Source organism: Scyliorhinus torazame, chromosome 1 (assembly GCF_047496885.1).
Source record: "Scyliorhinus torazame isolate Kashiwa2021f chromosome 1, sScyTor2.1, whole genome shotgun sequence".
In the NCBI taxonomy this organism is placed as follows: Eukaryota; Metazoa; Chordata; class Chondrichthyes; order Carcharhiniformes; family Scyliorhinidae; genus Scyliorhinus; species Scyliorhinus torazame.
This window is the reverse complement of record NC_092707.1, coordinates 211918587-211940134: the sequence shown is the minus strand read 5'-3', so window position 1 is coordinate 211940134 and position 21548 is coordinate 211918587. Positions and strand designations below refer to the sequence as shown.

General features: G+C 46.9%; 1 protein-coding gene across 2 annotated transcripts in view; it reads left to right on the top strand.

Annotated features, from left to right (window-relative positions):
* Positions 1-1013: 1013 nt before the first annotated feature.
* Positions 1014-21548, top strand: part of col9a2 (procollagen, type IX, alpha 2) — a 255307-nt gene continuing 234772 nt past the window's right edge. The window contains exons 1-4 of one of the 2 annotated variants that reach the window (XM_072502256.1): positions 1014-1218; positions 2113-2181; positions 2932-2967; positions 3074-3136. In XM_072502256.1, the coding sequence (XP_072358357.1) occupies positions 1132-1218; positions 2113-2181; positions 2932-2967; positions 3074-3136 (255 nt within the window). In that variant the 5' untranslated portion in view covers positions 1014-1131. The remainder of the gene's footprint in view (positions 1219-2112; positions 2182-2931; positions 2968-3073; positions 3137-21548) is intronic. The other variant, XM_072502259.1, reaches the window with a different exon arrangement.

Genomic DNA, 21548 nt, shown 5'->3' with positions numbered 1-21548 from the left:
GTAGACAATTCGAAGCTTTCAGAGAATTACAGACATTATCTTTCTTTGCTTAGGCAGACAGCTCGAAAGTAACTTTTAAAAGGTCAAAGTCTGGCAATGAAACATGAAGAGAGAGAGAAAGCTAATCTTCAGCTAAACTCAAACTCAAAGTCAAAAGTGGACTAACATCACTGACACAGACTGGTAGACTGACAGAACCCCCAAACCTAACCTAAAATGGAGACTATAAAGGACAAAACTGACTAAACTAACAGAAAGACAACACAGCACAACACACCTTCAAAGACAATAAAAACACAGACAACACACGAAAAACTAAACTAAAATGGCGGGGGAAACTTTTCAGTTATACACTTTCATATCTGTCTTAAGTCATCTAATCACACCCCAATATAATCCTAATTGGTTTGGGTTAGACTCAAACACATTTGATTTGATGGCAAGCCGTCCATCTTCAATGTGCAACATCAGCTTTTCTGACCTAGCTGTTATCTGCATTGTGAACAATGGTGCCTTCATATTGCCGTGTAGTCAGTCCCTGTCCTTGACAATTAGCACAAGCAGTGTCAAATTATCTTGAAAATATGCATTTGCCAGAACAACGGACTTCAGTAAAAGTGAATTATGCTGTATAAATGGGTATTTAAAACTGGGGCTCAACATTTATGCTTAAACAGCTATCTTTTACCTATACTAGTTGTATTTGAAATACTTGGCTTCTACAATAATGTTCAAAATTCTGATGCAAAACAATTCTGTCTTTTTAATCATCCATTCTACCAACATTTTTATCAATGATTAAACATATTAATAAATTCACTTTTGCAGTAATCATATTCCTACAATGTCTGAGCTCTTACATATTCATGAGTTGTTTCACTTCATCTCTCTGGGATGTTCTGGGAACAGGCGAGGTTTGACCAGTTCCTGACCGTTGCATATTCAGGAGCTGCCTTGCCTTATCCCCGCCCCTCTGGCTAGGCCACTCCTCTGCTCGGCTCTGCAGAAGGAATTGGGTTTATGAGAGCTTCAGGCTGGTCTGGTCTTTCTCCAGGGGTCTCCAGCTGTTCGTCTCAGCCAGTGGGAGACGTGTGGATTTAATCTTGCCCTGTCCAGACTGAGTAACTCAACATGGCGAGCCTGAATGGTGTCTGGCCCCATCCTGGACTCCTCCAGCTCATAGTCTTGCTGCAAGTCATCTGCTTGTGTTTAACTCAGGTAAGTTCAGGGGGTCTGAGTAATCATGAGCAAAGTGATTTGCTGCAGAGCTTGGTTTGGCAGAATTGCTTCCTTCATAAAATACCTTTTCGTTTTTGATGAACTAAATCTCTTCTGTCATCTTTGTTGCTCGTTACTTACTTTACTTACTTTCTGCTTTTTCCTTTACACCTATCTTTCTCTGGAAAGTTTACAGTCAGTCACAGTCGGGAGAGAACTTGACAGAACCCCCAAATGATCACCAAGGGCCAGGCTCTATGTTTGGATGGCAAATGTGTCCCGAATTAACAGGAGCATTGTGTATCCCCAGCTGTTAAGAAACCCCATCAGTGTCTGGAGAAATTTGAAATCCTACAGAAAATAATTCATCGAAACTGAGCTCCCAGTGTGAATTTCTTAAACTCATTCGCCAACTATTTACAGGTTTAAATGAAGAACAATCCGAGGATGCTGGATCAGATTAAATTGATTTGGAAGCTGTTTAATGTGTGAGCCAGGGCTGTAGATGGCTGGTAGGTCAGGTATTAAATTGCACTGTGAGCTGTGAAATTCTCAGCCCTGACCACTGAGTGTCTGTAAAGAGCTCTGGGCAAAGCTGCTGCCACACATTTAGTTTAGGAAGCGGGTGCCACAATAAGGCAGAGGGACAAACTCAGCTGCTGTTTCAACCCACTGCCCAGAACCCAGGACAAGTTTGTGGGGAAGTCTCCTGATGTTATAAGAACATTCCCAGTGTCTAACCCATTATTCCAAACTGCAAACACCCTAATTATTTATCAATTTCATCAAATTTAATTGACAGTTTCTCTGTACCGTTCCTGAGTCATTTTCTGTTTTCAAAGCAATCAGTATAATCTCTCCATTCTTTAATACTTTTTCTTCCTTCCTTGCCAGGGTCCAATAGGTGAACATGTGGTGGGTTCCCCAGGTCCAGCTGGGATTCCTGGATCGGACGGGATAGATGTGAGTGTGGATGTGTTTCCAGAAGGGGTTAGACAAAGAGCCACATTGTCCCAGGTGCCAGGTTGCAATGAGTGACGACAGGGGGAGCTGCCGTACCAGCTCGCTGTATATCAGCATTTAGGGGCAAATTGATTTCACTTTACCATTAATATTTAATAAATCATCAGCAAATTTAAGCAAATTCAATTTTGTATCTGTTCAAGTACAATGGCTGTTTGAACCGAAAGCTAAGAGGCAAACTCTGTCGACACTCGAGGAGGCAAGTGGTTCTGAGAGCGAGATGGCGTGGACTGTTACTGTGAAAGTTTGAGATGAGTCAGTCTCGGGACTCACATTCTAAACCACAAAGCATACACATTAAAACCAGGATGTAACACAAACAAGTTATTCAGAGCTAATCTAAGTAAGGCAAAAAGAGTTCAGTTGAAAAGATACAGTTGTTCGGTAGCTGTATGAGGTGACATTGCATTCAATTAATCAATTAAATGAAAATTGTTGCATTCAGGGATTCATTATAACCTGTATCTTGTTCATAATTTAACTTGTTTTTAATTCCGGGGCCTCAGAGTGACAGGTAAAAAATAACTTGGGACTTTAAATGCACTAGGGTTTAATTCCATGTTAGAGCTAGAGACTTGAAAGGTTAGGAGAGTGTACAATAGAGAGAAGGCTATTATTTAACTGATCCTGAGGGAATGTTTTTCTAAGATTTCTCTTGATACAATAACAAGATGTGCATTCTTTTTCTAGGGGGAGCGTGGGCCCGCTGGGTACCCTGGTCCAACAGTAAGTAACTGTTTTCAATTAATCTAAAATCTCTGACTTCAACATCATTGGAGAAAGATTATTTCCATTGAAAATTAACAAGAGCATTAATTTTCACTGTATTTAGGGAGCAAAAGGTGATCATGGTGACCCTGGACCAGATGGACCTCAAGGTGACCCAGGATATGATGTGAGTATCTTCTGCAGAAGTGGCATACTTTGTAGTGGGGCAATGACTGTAGTTATGAAAGACTGCATCTCAGGAGAGTTCAAATGTTGTTATATATATTGCGCATGTGAGCCTCTGCATTTCTTACTCTTCCTTTGGAGGCACCTAGCATCTAGAAATGTGCCGCAGCAATGATTCTCAGGGAGGAAAAATATGAGTTCTCGGATTACAAAATTCAGTCCCTAACTTTGCTCAAGCTGTACAAACTGCACGAGAGCACTTATTCTGTGTAGCGCACAATGACTTACGAGAGAGACGAGAAGTGATGAAGTTGATTCAGGCTTTATTAAGCAAGACTTGTCCCCAGCAGCTCAGCAACAGAATGAAGCTGCGGGGAGAAGCTCGGGTTCTTATACTCCGCCTTCAGGGCGGAGCCAGGAGTCGGCAGCCAACCAGGACCCGGGATCTGTCAGCCAATAGCATCACGGCTTCACAGTCCCACATGACCCCTAATACATACCACCACATTCACCCCTTTTTAAAAAGGAACCCGGCGGGGTGGTGGTTCGCATGGTGGTAGGGGTTTACAAGGCTGGCCCTGGAAGGAAAATTCCGGACATGTTACTACAGTTTTAGCCCTACACTGGGCTATGTACAAGTTTGTGAAAACTATTTACAATATTAGCAAAAAGATTTTTTGATACAACAACATTCTTGGTGTCACGTGGATTCCACGAGTCGAGCGGGCGGTCTGGTCTTCCTGGTCGATCGCCTCAGCCCCGGTGGTGGTGCAGGTGCTTGTTCAGGCGTTGTCGTCTCCAGGAGCGTTTCGGTGTTTGTTCCTGTTTTACTCCTGGGCGGGCACGGGAGGAGGACCGACCCCCCCCCCCAGGAAGGGGGCAGTCGCGGGGTGCGCCGGTGGCAGGGAGGGGATGACCGGTGTCGGGGGGGTGTGTGTGTTACCGGCGGGCGCCAGGTCCCGCAGGGAGACCGTGTCCTGTCGGCCGTCGGGGTACGCCACGTAGGCGTACTGCGGGTTCGCGTGGAGAAGGTGAACCCTCTCGACCAACGGGTCCGATTTGTGCGCCCGCACATGTTTCCAGAGCAAGATGGGTCCTGGGGCCGCCAGCCAGGTCTGCTGCGACGTTCCGGAGGAGGATTTCCTGGGGAAGACAAGGAGGCGCTCATGAGGCGTTTGGTTAGTGGTGGTACACAGCAGCGACCGGATGGAGTGGAGAGCGTCCGGGAGGACCTCCTGCCACCGGGAAACTGGGAGATCCCTGGACCGTAGGGCCAGTAGGACGGTCTTCCAGACCGTGCCGTTCTCCCTCTCTACTTGCCCGTTCCCCCGGGGGTTGTAGCTGGTCGTCCTGCTCGAGGCTATGCCCTTGCTGAGCAGGAACTGGCGCAGCTCGTCACTCATGAAGGAGGACCCCCTGTCGTTATGGATATACGCGGGGCAACCGAACAGTGTGAATATGGTGCCAAGGGCTTTAATGACTGTGGCCGCTGTCATGTCGGGGCAGGGGATGGCGAAGGGGAAACGAGAGTACTCGTTCACCACGTTCAGGAAGTATGCGTTGCGGTCAGTGGAGGGGAGGGGCCCTTTGAAATCCAAACTGAGGCGTTCAAAGGGGCGGGAAGCCTTGATCAGGTGCGCTCTATCCGGCCTGAAAAAGTGCGGTTTGCACTCTGCGCAGATGTGGCAGTTCCTGGTGACTGTACGGACCTCCTCCACAGAGTAGGGGAGGTTGCGGGACTTTATGAAATGGTAGAATCGAGTGACCCCCGGGTGGCAGAGGTCCTCGTGGAGGGCTTGGAGGCGGTTAATTTGTGCGTTGGCACATGTGCCGCGGGCTAGGGCATCGGACGGCTCGTTCAGCTTTCCGGGACGGTACAAGATCTCATAGTTAAAGGTGGAGAGCTCGATCCTCCACCTTAGGATCTTGTCATTTTTAATTTTGCCCCGCTGTGCATTATCGAACATGAAGGCTACCGACCGTTGGTCGGTGAGGAGAGTGAATCTCCTGCCGGCCAGGTAATGCCTCCAATGCCGCACAGCTTCGACTATGGCTTGGGCTTCCTTTTCCACTGAGGAGTGGCGGATTTCTGAGGCGTGGAGGGTCCGGGAGAAAAAGGCCACGGGTCTGCCCGCTTGGTTAAGGGTGGCCGCCAGAGCTACGTCGGATGCGTCTCTCTCGACCTGGAAGGGGAGGGACTCGTCGATGGCACGCATCGTGGCCTTTGCGACATCCGCTTTGATGCTGAAGGCCTGGCGAGCCTCTATCGACAGGGGGAAGGTAGTGGACTGTATTAGCGGGCGGGCCTTGTCTGCATATTGGGGGACCCACTGGGCGTAATATGAAAAGAAACCCAGGCAACGTTTCAGGGCTTTGGAGCAGTGGGGGAGGGGAAATTCCATAAGTGGGCGCATGCGTTCGGGGTCGGGGCCTATTATCCCATTGCGCACTACGTATCCCAGGATGGCCAACCGGTTTGTGCTAAAAACGCACTTTTCCTTGTTGTATGTGAGGTTCAGGGCGTTAGCGGTCTGGAGGAACTTTTGGAGGTTGGCGTCGTGGTCCTGCTGATCGTGGCCGCAGATGTCATCGCCGGTCATCCCCTCCCTCCGTTGTCGAGATACGGGAACGTGGCCTGCAACCCGTGCTGGTCAACCATTCGGTCCATCTCCCGTTGGAAGACCGAGACCCCGTTTGTGACACCAAATGGGACCCTTAGGAAGTGGTATAGACGCCCGTCTGCCTCGAAGGCTGTGTACTTGCGGTCACCTGGGCGAATGGGGAGCTGGTGGTAGGCGGACTTGAGGTCCACGGTGGAGAAGACCTTATACTGGGCAATCCGATTGACCATGTCGGATATGCGGGGGAGAGGGTACGCATCTAGCTGCGTGTACCTGTTGATGGTCTGACTATAGTCTACGACCATCCTTTGCTTCTCCCCGGTCTTTACTACTACCACTTGGGCTCTCCAGGGACTATTGCTGGCCTGGATTATGCCTTCCTTCAGCAACCGCTGGACTTCAGACCGAATAAATATCCGGTCATGGGCGCTGTACCGTCTGCTCCTAGTGGCGACGGGTTTGCAATCCGGGGTGAGGTTTGCAAACAAGGATGGCGGTTCAACCTTGAGAGTTGCGAGGCCACAGATAGTGAGTGGGGGTATTGGGCCGCCGAATTGGAATGTTAGGCTCTGCAGGTTACACTGGAAATCTACTCCCAGTAATGTGGGCGCGCAGAGTTGGGGAAGGACGTAGAGCCTGTAGTTCTTAAACTCCCTCCCTTGCACCGTTAGGTTCGCGATGCAGAACCCTTTGATCTCTACGGAGTGGGATCCTGCAGCTCGGGAAATCTTTTGCGTGCTTGGATGGATGGTCAGAAAACAGCATCTTACCATGTCTGGGTGAATAAAACTTTCAGTGCTCCCGGAGTCAATCAGGCATGGTGTCTCGTATCCGTTGACCAGCACCGTTGTTGTCGTCGTCTGGAGCATCCGGGGCCGCGATTGATCCAGTGTCACCGAAGCCAGTCGTGGTAGTAGTGTCGCGGCTTCTTCTTCGGACCCCGAGGAGCCGTCGATGCTGGGGTCCTTTGTTGTCAACCAAGATGGTGGTGTCCATGAATCGCACGCGGCCGGGACTGGACAAAATGGCCGCCCCATGGATCGCATGTGGTCAGGGGTGGACAAAATGGCCGCCCCCATGAATTGCACGTGGCTGGGGGGTCACAAGATGGCGGCGCCCATCCTCCCCTCGTGGTGCCCGGGACCCAAAATGGCGGCACCCGCGGGTCGCACATGGGGCGCTCGGGGGGTTGGGGAGCGTTTGGGATGTGCTGGGCTCGTTCTTCTCCGGGGATTGCAGCGATCCCCCGGGACCGGCACACTGCCGCGTAATGGCTCTTCTTGTCGCAGCTTTTACGAATAGCTGCGCGAGCCGGGCAGCGCTGCCGGGGGTGTTTCGCTTGTCCGCAGAAATAGCAGCGGGCCCCCCCGGGATGGTCTGGCGCTTTAACCGCGCAAGCTTGCGAGGGGGGGGGTTTGTCGCGACGGGGGTCCACGGAGCCCAAGGGGCTGCCGCGCGGTCGGGGCCGTAGGCGCGGGCGTTTTGCGAGGCCACATCTAAGGAAGCTGCAAGGACCCGTGCCTCTGAGAGTCCTAGCGACTCTCTTTCTAAAAGTCTTTGGCGGATTTGGGGAGAGTTCATACCTGCCACAAATGCATCGCGAATTAGCATGTCCGTGTGTTCGATCGCGTTCACCGGCGGGCAGCTGCAGACCCGTCCCAAAATTAGCAGCGCGGCGTAGAATTCTTCTAGCGATTCTCCGGGACTTTGCCATCTCGTCGCGAGTTGGTGGCGCGCGTAGACCTGGGTAACGGGCCGAACGTAGATGCCTTTCAGCAATGCGAGCGCCGTCGGGAAATCCTCTGAGTCTTCTATGAGAGGGTAAATTTCCAGGCTTACCCTCGAATGCAGGACCTGCATTTTCTGGTCTTCTGTGATCCGGCCGGGGGCCGTTCGGAGGTAGCCTTCAAAGCATGCTTGCCAGTGTTTAGAGACTGCTGCCGAGTTCGCTGCGTGGGGGCAGATCCGCAGGCATTCCGGGGCGATCCGGAGCTCCATAGTCTTTTAAACTCGCTTACTAAATTGTAGCGCACAATGACTTACGAGAGAGACGAGAAGTGATGAAGTCGATTCAGGCTTTATTAAGCGAGACTTGTCCCCAGCAGCTCAGCAACAGAATGAAGCTGCGGGGAGAAGCTCGGGTTCTTATACACCGCCTTATGGGCGGAGCCAGGAGTCGGCAGCCAACCAGGACCCGGGATCTGTCAGCCAACAGCATCACGGCTTCACAGTCCCACATGACCCCTAATACATACCACCACATTCTGCAAACATCTCGGACTTGGGGCAGACTTCTGAACTGTGTAAATCCGCACTGTGTCCACTCGACATACCGAGTTTGGGGATCTGCATTGTGTACACTCGACATACTGAGAATGAGGATCTGCATTGTGCCACTCCACATACTGAGAATCAGGATCCACATTGTGTATACTCCACATACTAAGAATGAGGATCTGCATAGTGTACACTCTGCATACTGAGAATGAGGACCTGCATCATGTACACTCCACATACTGAGAATGGGGATCCGTATTGTGTACTCTCGATATACTGAAAATGAGGAAGTACATTGTGTACACTCCACACACTGAGAACAAGGATCTGCATTGTGTATAATGGACATACTGAGAATGAGGATCCTCATTGTGTACACTCCACTGACTGAAAATGAGGATCTGCATTGTGTACACTCCACTGACTGAGAATGAGGATCTGCATTGTGTCCACTCACTCCACTGACTGAGAATTAGAATCTGCATTGTCTACACTCCAATGACTGAGAATGAGGATCTGCATTGTGTACACTCCACTGACTGAGAATGAGAATCTGCATTGTGTACACTCCACTGACTGAGAATGAGGATCTGCATTGTGTACACTCCACTGACTGAGAATGAGGATCTGCTTTGTGTACACTCCACTGACTGAGAATGAGAATCTGCATTGTGTACACTCCACTGACTGAGAATGAGGATCTGCATTGTGTACACTCCACTGACTGAGAATGAGGATTTGCTTTGTGTACACTCCACTGACTGAGAATGAGAATCTGCATTGTGTACACTCCACTGACTGAGAATGAGGATCTGCATTGTGTCCGCGCCACTGACTGAGAATGAGAATCTGCATTGTGTACACTCCACTGACTGAGAATGAGGATCTGCATTGTGTACACTCCACTGACTGAGAATGAGGATCTGCATTGTGTACACTCCACTGACTGAGAATGAGGATCTGCTTTGTGTACACTCCACTGACTGAGAATGAGGATCTGCATTGTGTACACTCCACTGACTGAGAATGAGGATCTGCATTGTGTACACTCCACTGACTGAGAATGAGGATTTGCTTTGTGTACACTCCACTGACTGAGAATGAGAATCTGCATTGTGTACACTCCACTGACTGAGAATTAGGATCTGCATTGTGTACACTCCACTGACTGAGAATGAGAATCTGCATTCTGTACACTCCACTGACTGAGAATGAGGAGCTGCATTGTGTACACTCCACTGACAGAATGAGAATCTGCATTGTGTACACTCCACTGACTTGAGAATGAGGATCTGCATTGTGTACACTCCACTGACTGAGAATGAGGATTTGCATTGTGTACACGCCACTGACTGAGAATGAGAATCTGCATTGTCTACACTCCACTGACTGAGAATGAGGATCTGCTTTGTGTACACTCACTCCACTGACTGAGAATGAGAATCTGCATTGTGTACACTCCACTGACTGAGAATGAGGATCTGCATTGTGTACACGCCACTGACTGAGAATGAGAATCTGCATTGTGTACACTCCATTGACTGAGAATGAGGATCTGATTGTGTACACTCCACTGACTGAGAATGAGGATCTGCGTTGTGTACACTCCACTGACTGAGAATGAGGATCTGCATTGTGTACACGCCACTGACTGAGAATGAGAATCTGCATTGTGTACACTCCACTGACTGAGAATGAGGATCTGCATTGTGTACACTCCACTGACTGAGAATGAGGATCTGCATTGTGTACACTCCACTGACTGAGAATGAGGATCTGCTTTGTGTACACTCCACTGACTGAGAATGAGAATCTGCATTGTGTACACTCCACTGACTGAGAATGAGGATCTGCATTGTGTACACACCACTGACTGAGAATGAGGATCTGCTTTGTGTACACTCCACTGACTGAGAATGAGGATCTGCATTGTGTACACTCCACTGACTGAGAATGAGGATCTGCATTGTGTACACTCCACTGACTGAGAATGAGGATTTGCTTTGTGTTCACTCCACTGACTGAGAATGAGGATCTGCATTGTGTACACTCCACTGACTGAGAATGAGGATCTGCATTGTGTACACTCCACTGACTGAGAATGAGGATCTGCTTTGTGTACACTCCACTGACTGAGAATGAGAATCTGCATTGTGTACTCTCCACTGACTGAGAATGAGGATCTGCATTGTGTACACTCCACATACTGAGAATGAGGATCTGCTTTGTGTACACTCCACTTACTGAGAATGAGAATCTGCATTGTGTACACTCCACTGACTGAGAATGAGGATCTGCATTGTGTACACTCCACTGACTGAGAATGAGAATCTGCATTGTGTACACTCCACTGACTGAGAATGAAGATCTGCATTGTGTACACTCCACTGACTGAGAACGAGGATCTGCTTTGTGTACACTCCACTGACTGAGAATGAGAATCTGCATTGTGTACACTCCACTGACTGAGAATGAGGATCTGCATTGTGTACACTCCACTGACTGAGAATGAGGATCTGCGTTGTGTACACTCCACTGACTGAGAATGAGGATCTGCATTGTGTACACGCCACTGACTGAGAATGAGAATCTGCATTGTGTACACTCCACTGACTGAGAATGAGGATCTGCATTGTGTACACTCCACTGACTGAGAATGAGGATCTGCATTGTGTACACTCCACTGACTGAGAATGAGGATCTGCTTTGTGTACACTCCACTGACTGAGAATGAGAATCTGCATTGTGTACACTCCACTGACTGAGAATGAGGATCTGCATTGTGTACACACCACTGACTGAGAATGAGGATCTGCTTTGTGTACACTCCACTGACTGAGAATGAGGATCTGCATTGTGTACACTCCACTGACTGAGAATGAGGATCTGCATTGTGTACACTCCACTGACTGAGAATGAGGATTTGCTTTGTGTTCACTCCACTGACTGAGAATGAGGATCTGCATTGTGTACACTCCACTGACTGAGAATGAGGATCTGCATTGTGTACACTCCACTGACTGAGAATGAGGATCTGCTTTGTGTACACTCCACTGACTGAGAATGAGAATCTGCATTGTGTACTCTCCACTGACTGAGAATGAGGATCTGCATTGTGTACACTCCACATACTGAGAATGAGGATCTGCTTTGTGTACACTCCACTTACTGAGAATGAGAATCTGCATTGTGTACACTCCACTGACTGAGAATGAGGATCTGCATTGTGTACACTCCACTGACTGAGAATGAGAATCTGCATTGTGTACACTCCACTGACTGAGAATGAAGATCTGCATTGTGTACACTCCACTGACTGAGAATGAGGATCTGCTTTGTGTACACTCCACTGACTGAGAATGAGAATCTGCATTGTGTACACTCCACTGACTGAGAATGAGGATCTGCATTGTGTACACTCCACTGACTGAGAATGAGGATTTGCTTTGTGTACACTCCACTGACTGAGAATGAGAATCTGCATTGTGTACACTCCACTGACTGAGAATGAGGAGCTGCATTGTGTACACTCCACTGACTGAGAATGAGTATCTGCATTGTGTACACTCCACTGACTGAGAATGAGGATCTGCTTTGTGTACACTCCACTGACTGAGAATGAGAATCTGCATTGTGTACACTCCACATACTGAGAATGAGGATCTGCATTGTCTACACTCCACTGACTGAGAATGAGGATCTGCTTTGTGTACACTCACTCCACTGACTGAGAATGAGAATCTGCATTGTGTACACTCCACTGACTGAGAATGAGGATCTGCATTGTGTCCGCGCCACTGACTGAGAATGAGAATCTGCATTGTGTACACTCCACTGACTGAGAATGAGGATCTGCATTGTGTACACTCCACTGACTGAGAATGAGGATCTGCATTGTGTACGCTCCACTGACTGAGAATGAGGATCTGCTTTGTGTACACTCCACTGACTGAGAATGAGAATCTGCATTGTGTACACTCCACTGACTGAGAATGAGGATCTGCATTGTGTACACTCCACTGACTGAGAATGAGGATTTGCTTTGTGTACACTCCACTGACTGAGAATGAGAATCTGCATTGTGTACACTCCACTGACTGAGAATTAGGATCTGCATTGTGTACACTCCACTGACTGAGAATGAGAATCTGCATTCTGTACACTCCACTGACTGAGAATGAGGAGCTGCATTGTGTACACTCCACTGACAGAATGAGAATCTGCATTGTGTACACTCCACTGACTTGAGAATGAGGATCTGCATTGTGTACACTCCACTGACTGAGAATGAGGATCTGCATTGTGTACACGCCACTGACTGAGAATGAGAATCTGCATTGTCTACACTCCACTGACTGAGAATGAGGATCTGCTTTGTGTACACTCACTCCACTGACTGAGAATGAGAATCTGCATTGTGTACACTCCACTGACTGAGAATGAGGATCTGCATTGTGTACACGCCACTGACTGAGAATGAGAATCTGCATTGTGTACACTCCATTGACTGAGAATGAGGATCTGATTGTGTACACTCCACTGACTGAGAATGAGGATCTGCGTTGTGTACACTCCACTGACTGAGAATGAGGATCTGCATTGTGTACACGCCACTGACTGAGAATGAGAATCTGCATTGTGTACACTCCACTGACTGAGAATGAGGATCTGCATTGTGTACACTCCACTGACTGAGAATGAGGATCTGCATTGTGTACACTCCACTGACTGAGAATGAGGATCTGCTTTGTGTACACTCCACTGACTGAGAATGAGAATCTGCATTGTGTACACTCCACTGACTGAGAATGAGGATCTGCATTGTGTACACACCACTGACTGAGAATGAGGATCTGCTTTGTGTACACTCCACTGACTGAGAATGAGGATCTGCATTGTGTACACTCCACTGACTGAGAATGAGGATCTGCATTGTGTACACTCCACTGACTGAGAATGAGGATTTGCTTTGTGTTCACTCCACTGACTGAGAATGAGGATCTGCATTGTGTACACTCCACTGACTGAGAATGAGGATCTGCATTGTGTACACTCCACTGACTGAGAATGAGGATCTGCTTTGTGTACACTCCACTGACTGAGAATGAGAATCTGCATTGTGTACTCTCCACTGACTGAGAATGAGGATCTGCATTGTGTACACTCCACATACTGAGAATGAGGATCTGCTTTGTGTACACTCCACTTACTGAGAATGAGAATCTGCATTGTGTACACTCCACTGACTGAGAATGAGGATCTGCATTGTGTACACTCCACTGACTGAGAATGAGAATCTGCATTGTGTACACTCCACTGACTGAGAATGAAGATCTGCATTGTGTACACTCCACTGACTGAGAATGAGGATCTGCATTGTGTACACTCCACTGACTGAGAATGAGGATCTGCTTTGTGTACACTCCACTGACTGTGAATGAGAATCTGCATTGTGTACACTCCTCTGACTGAGAATGAGGATCTGCATTGTGTCCACTCCACATACTGAGAATGAGGATCTGCTTTGTGTACACTCCACATACTGAGAATGAGAATCTGCATTGTGTACGCTCCACTGACTGAGAATGAGGATCTGCATTGTGTACACTCCACTGACTGAGAATGAGGATCTGCATTGTGTACACTCCACTGACTGAGAATGAGGATCTGCATTTTGTACACTCCACTGACTGAGAATGAGAATCTGCATTGTGTACACTCCACATACTGAGAATGAGGATCTGCATTGTGTACACTCCACATACTGAGAATGAGGATCTGCATTGTGTACACTCATCATACTGAGAATGAGGATCTGCATTGTGTACACTCCACATACTGAGAATGAGGATCTGCATTGTGTACACTCCACATACTGAGAAAGGAGACTCGCATTGTGCACACTCCGCATACTGAGAATGAGCATGTACATTGTGCCACTCCACATACTGAGAATGAGGATCTGCATTCTGTACACTGCACATACTGAGAATGAGGATGTGCATTATGTACACGCCACAAACTGAGAATGAGGATCTGCATTGTGTACACTCCACTGACTGAGAATGAGCATGTACATTGTGTACACCCAACATACTGAGAATGAGCATGTACATTGTGCCACTCCACATACTGAGAATGAGCATGTACATTATGTACATTCCACATACTGAGAATGAGCATGTACATTGTGTACACTCCACATACTGAGAATGAGGATCTGCATTGTGTACACTCCACATACTGAGAATGAGCATGTACATTGTGTACACTCCACATACTGAGAATGAGGATCTGCATTGTGTACACTCCTCGTACTGAGAATGAGGATCTGCATTGTGTACACTCATCATACTGAGAATGAGGATCTGCATTGTGTACACTCCACTGACTGAGAATGAGGATCTGCATTGTGTACACTCCTCATACTGAGAATGAGGATCTACATTGTGTACATTCCTCATACTGAGAATGAGGATCTGCATTGTGTACACTCCTCATACTGAGAATGAGAATCTGCATTGTGTATACTCCTCATACTGAGAATGAGAATCTGCACTATGCACGCTCTACATACTGAGAATGAAGATCTGCATTGTGTACACTCCATTGACTGAGAATGAAAATCTGCATTGTGTACACTCCACTGACTGAGAATGAGAATCTGCATGTGTACACTCCACATACTGAGAATGAGGATCTGCTTTGTGTGCACTCCACTGACTGAGAATGAGGATCTGCATTGTGTACACTCCACTGACTGAGAATGAGAATCTGCATTGCGTACACTCCACTGACTGAGAATGAAATCTGCATTGTTTACACTCACTCCACTGACTGAGAATTAGAATCTGCATGTGTACACTCCACATACTGAGAATGAGGATCTGCATTGTGTACACTCCACTGACTGAGAATGAGAATCTGCATTGTGTACACTCCACTGACTGAGAATGAGGATCTGCATTGTGTACACTCCACTGACTGAGAATGAGGATCTGCTTTGTGTACACTCCACTGACTGAGAATGAGGATCTGCATTGTGTACACTCCACTGACTGAGAATGAGGATCTGCATTGTGTACACTCCACTGACTGAGAATGAGGATTTGCTTTGTGTCCACTCCACTGACTGAGAATGAGAATCTGCATTCTGTACACTCCACTGACTGAGAATGAGGAGCTGCATTGTGTACACTCCGCTGACTGAGAATGAGGATCTGCATTGTGTACACTCCACTGACTGAGAATGAGGATCTGCATTGTGTACACTCCACTGACTGAGAATGAGGATCTGCTTTGTGTACACTCCACTGACTGAGAATGAGAATCTGCATTGTCTACACTCCACTGACTGAGAATGAGGATCTGCTTTGTGTACACTCACTCCACTGACTGAGAATGAGAATCTGCATTGTGTACACTCCACTGACTGAGAATGAGGATCTGCATTGTGTACACGCCACTGACTGAGAATGAGAATCTGCATTGTGTACACTCCACTGACTGAGAATGAGGATCTGCATTGTGTACACTCCACTGACTGAGAATGAGGATCTGCTTTGTGTGCACTCCACTGACTGAGAATGAGGATCTGCATTGTGTACACTCCACTGACTGAGAATGAGGATCTGCTTTCTGTACACTCCACTGACTGAGAATGAGAATCTGCATTGTGTACACTCCACTGACTGAGAATGAGGATCTGCATTGTGTACACTCCACTGACTGAGAATGAGGATTTGCTTTGTGTACACTCCACTGACTGAGAATGAGAATCTGCATTGTGTACACTCCACTGACTGAGAATTAGGATCTGCATTGTGTACACTACACTGACTGAGAATGAGAATCTGCATTCTGTACACTCCACTGACTGAGAATGAGGATCTGCATTGTGTACACTCCACTGACTGAGAATGAGGATCTGCATTGTGTACACTCCACTGACTGAGAATGAGGATCTGCTTTGTGTACACTCCACTGACTGAGAATGAGAATCTGCATTGTGTACACTCCACTGACTGAGAATGAGGATCTGCATTGTGTACACGCCACTGACTGAGAATGAGAATCTGCATTGTCTACACTCCACTGACTGAGAATGAGGATCTGCTTTGTGTACACTCACTCCACTGACTGAGAATGAGAATCTGCATTGTGTACACTCCACTGACTGAGAATGAGGATCTGCATTGTGTACACTCCACTGACTGAGAATGAGGATCTGCATTGTGTACACGCCACTGACTGAGAATGAGAATCTGCATTGTCTACACTCCACTGACTGAGAATGAGGATCTGCTTTGTGTACACTCACTCCACTGACTGAGAATGAGAATCTGCATTGTGTACACTCCACTGACTGAGAATGAGGATCTGCATTGTGTACACGCCACTGACTGAGAATGAGAATCTGCATTGTGTACACTCCATTGACTGAGAATGAGGATCTGATTGTGTACACTCCACTGACTGAGAATGAGGATCTGCGTTGTGTACACTCCACTGACTGAGAATGAGGATCTGCATTGTGTACACGCCACTGACTGAGAATGAGAATCTGCATTGTGTACACTCCACTGACTGAGAATGAGGATCTGCATTGTGTACACTCCACTGACTGAGAATGAGGATCTGCATTGTGTACACTCCACTGACTGAGAATGAGGATCTGCTTTGTGTACACTCCACTGACTGAGAATGAGAATCTGCATTGTGCACACTCCACTGACTGAGAATGAGGATCTGCATTGTGTACACACCACTGACTGAGAATGAGGATCTGCTTTGTGTACACTCCACTGACTGAGAATGAGGATCTGCATTGTGTACACTCCACTGACTGAGAATGAGGATCTGCATTGTGTACACTCCACTGACTGAGAATGAGGATTTGCTTTGTGTTCACTCCACTGACTGAGAATGAGGATCTGCATTGTGTACACTCCACTGACTGAGAATGAGGATCTGCATTGTGTACACTCCACTGACTGAGAATGAGGATCTGCTTTGTGTACACTCCACTGACTGAGAATGAGAATCTGCATTGTGTACTCTCCACTGACTGAGAATGAGGATCTGCATTGTGTACACTCCACATACTGAGAATGAGGATCTGCTTTGTGTACACTCCACTTACTGAGAATGAGAATCTGCATTGTGTACACTCCACTGACTGAGAATGAGGATCTGCATTGTGTACACTCCACTGACTGAGAATGAGAATCTGCATTGTGTACACTCCACTGACTGAGAATGAAGATCTGCATTGTGTACACTCCACTGACTGAGAATGAGGATCTGCATTGTGTACACTCCACTGACTGAGAATGAGGATCTGCTTTGTGTACACTCCACTGACTGTGAATGAGAATCTGCATTGTGTACACTCCTCTGACTGAGAATGAGGATCTGCATTGTGTCCACTCCACATACTGAGAATGAGGATCTGCTTTGTGTACACTCCACATACTGAGAATGAGAATCTGCATTGTGTACACTCCACTGACTGAGAATGAGGATCTGCATTGTGTACACTCCACTGACTGAGAATGAGGATCTGCATTGTGTACACTCCACTGACTGAGAATGAGGATCTGCATTTTGTACACTCCACTGACTGAGAATGAGAATCTGCATTGTGTACACTCCACATACTGAGAATGAGGATCTGCATTGTGTACACTCCACATACTGAGAATGAGGATCTGCATTGTGTACACTCATCATACTGAGAATGAGGATCTGCATTGTGTACACTCCACATACTGAGAATGAGGATCTGCATTGTGTACACTCCACATACTGAGAAAGGAGACTCGCATTGTGCACACTCCGCATACTGAGAATGAGCATGTACATTGTGCCACTCCACATACTGAGAATGAGGATCTGCATTCTGTACACTGCACATACTGAGAATGAGGATGTGCATTATGTACACGCCACAAACTGAGAATGAGGATCTGCATTGTGTACACTCCACTGGCTGAGAATGAGCATGTACATTGTGTACACCCAACATACTGATAATGAGCATGTACATTGTGCAACTCCACATACTGAGAATGAGCATGTACATTATGTACATTCCACATACTGAGAATGAGCATGTACATTGTGTACACTCCACATACTGAGAATGAGGATCTGCATTGTGTACACTCCACATACTGAGAATGAGCATGTACATTGTGTACACTCCACATACTGAGAATGAGGATCTGCATTGTGTACACTCCTCGTACTGAGAATGAGGATCTGCATTGTGTACACTCCACTGACTGAGAATGAGGATCTGCATTGTGTACACTCCTCATACTGAGAATGAGGATCTACATTGTGTACACTCCTCATACTGAGAATGAGGATCTGCATTGTGTACACTCCTCATACTGAGAATGAGAATCTGCATTGTGTATACTCCTCATACTGAGAATGAGAATCTGCACTATGCACGCTCTACATACTGAGAATGAAGATCTGCATTGTGTACACTCCATTGACTGAGAATGAAAATCTGCATTGTGTACACTCCACTGACTGAGAATGAGAATCTGCATGTGTACACTCCACATACTGAGAATGAGGATCTGCTTTGTGTGCACTCCACTGACTGAGAATGAGGATCTGCATTGTGTACACTCCACTGACTGAGAATGAGAATCTGCATTGCGTACACTCCACTGACTGAGAATGAAATCTGCATTGTTTACACTCACTCCACTGACTGAGAATTAGAATCTGCATGTGTACACTCCACATACTGAGAATGAGGATCTGCATTGTGTACACTCCACTGACTGAGAATGAGAATCTGCATTGTGTACACTCCACTGACTGAGAATGAGGATCTGCATTGTGTACACTCCACTGACTGAGAATGAGGATCTGCTTTGTGTACACTCCACTGACTGAGAATGAGGATCTGCATTGTGTACACTCCACTGACTGAGAATGAGGATCTGCATTGTGTACACTCCACTGACTGAGAATGAGGATTTGCTTTGTGTCCACTCCACTGACTGAGAATGAGAATCTGCATTCTGTACACTCCACTGACTGAGAATGAGGAGCTGCATTGTGTACACTCCGCTGACTGAGAATGAGGATCTGCATTGTGTACACTCCACTGACTGAGAATGAGGATCTGCATTGTGTACACTCCACTGACTGAGAATGAGGATCTGCTTTGTGTACACTCCACTGACTGAGAATGAGAATCTGCATTGTCTACACTCCACTGACTGAGAATGAGGATCTGCTTTGTGTACACTCACTCCACTGACTGAGAATGAGAATCTGCATTGTGTACACTCCACTGACTGAGAATGAGGATCTGCATTGTGTACACGCCACTGACTGAGAATGAGAATCTGCATTGTGTACACTCCACTGACTGAGAATGAGGATCTGCATTGTGTACACTCCGCTGACTGAGAATGAGGATCTGCATTGTGTACACTCCACTGACTGAGAATGAGGATCTGCTTTGTGTGCACTCCACTGACTGAGAATGAGGATCTGCATTGTGTACACTCCACTGACTGAGAATGAGGATCTGCTTTCTGTACACTCCACTGACTGAGAATGAGAATCTGCATTGTGTACACTCCACTGACTGAGAATGAGGATCTGCATTGTGTACACTCCACTGACTGAGAATGAGGATTTGCTTTGTGTACACTCCACTGACTGAGAATGAGAATCTGCATTGTGTACACTCCACTGACTGAGAATTAGGATCTGCATTGTGTACACTACACTGACTGAGAATGAGAATCTGCATTCTGTACACTCCACTGACTGAGAATGAGGATCTGCATTGTGTACACTCCACTGACTGAGAATGAGGATCTGCATTGTGTACACTCCACTGACTGAGAATGAGGATCTGCTTTGTGTACACTCCACTGACTGAGAATGAGAATCTGCATTGTGTACACTCCACTGACTGAGAATGAGGATCTGCATTGTGTACACGCCACTGACTGAGAATGAGAATCTGCATTGTCTACACTCCACTGACTGAGAATGAGGATCTGCTTTGTGTACACTCACTCCACTGACTGAGAATGAGAATCTGCATTGTGTACACTCCACTGACTGAGAATGAGGATCTGCATTGTGTACACTCCACTGACTGAGAATGAGGATCTGCATTGTATACACTCCACTGACTGAGAATGAGGATCTGCTTTGTGTACACTCCACTGACTGAGAATGAAGATCTGCATTGTGTACACTCCACTGACTGAGAATGAGGATTTGCTTTCTGTTCACTCCACTGACTGAGAATGAGAATCTGCATTGTGTACACTCCACTGACTGAGAATTAGGATCTGCAGTGTGTACACTCCACTGACTGAGAATGAGAATCTGCATTCTGTACACTCCACTGACTGAGAATGAGGAGCTGCATTGTGTACACTCCACTGACTGAGAATGATGATCTGCATTGTGTACACTCCACTGACTGAGAATGAGAATCTGCATTGTCTACACTCCACTGACTGAGAATGAGGATCTGCTTTGTGTACACTCACTCCACTGACTGAGAATGAGAATCTGCATTGTGTACACTCCACTGACTGAGAATGAGGATCTGCATTGTGTACACGCCACTGACTGAGAATGAGAATTTGCATTGTGTACACTCCACTGACTGAGAATGAGGATCTGCATTGTGTACACTCCACTGACTGAGAATGAGGATCTGCATTGTGTACACTCCACTGACTGAGAATGAGAATCTGCATTGTGTACACTCCACTGACTGAGAATGAGGATCTGTATTGTGTACACGCCACATACTGAGAATGAGGATCTGCTTTGTGTACACTCCACTGACTGAGAATGAGAATCTGCATTGTGTACACTCCACTGACTGAGAATGAGAATCTGCATTGTGTACACTCCACTGACTGAGAATGAAGATCTGCATTGTGTACACTCCGCTGACTGAGAATGAGGATCTGCATTGTGTACACTCCACTGACTGAGAATGAGGATCTGCTTTGTGTACACTCCACTGACTGTGAATGTGAATCTGCATTGTGTACACTCCTCTGACTGAGAATGAGGATCTGCATTGTGTACACTCCACATACTGAGAATGAGGATCTGCTTTGTGTACACTCCACATACTGAGAATGAGAATCTGCATTGTGTACACTCCACTGACTGAGAATGAGGATCTGCATTGTGTACACTCCACTGACTGAGAATGAGGATCTGCATTGTGTACACTCCACTGACTGAGAATGAGGATCTGCATTGTGTACACTCCACTGACTGAGAATGAGAATCTGCATTGCGTACAGTCCACATACTGAGAATGAGGATCTGCATTGTGTACACTCCACATACTGAGAATGAGGATCTGCATTGTGTACACTCCACATACTGAGAATGAGGATCTGCATTGTGTACACTCCTCATACTGAGAATGAGAATCTGCATTGTGTACATTCCACATACTGAGAATGAGGATCTGCATTGTGTACACTCCAC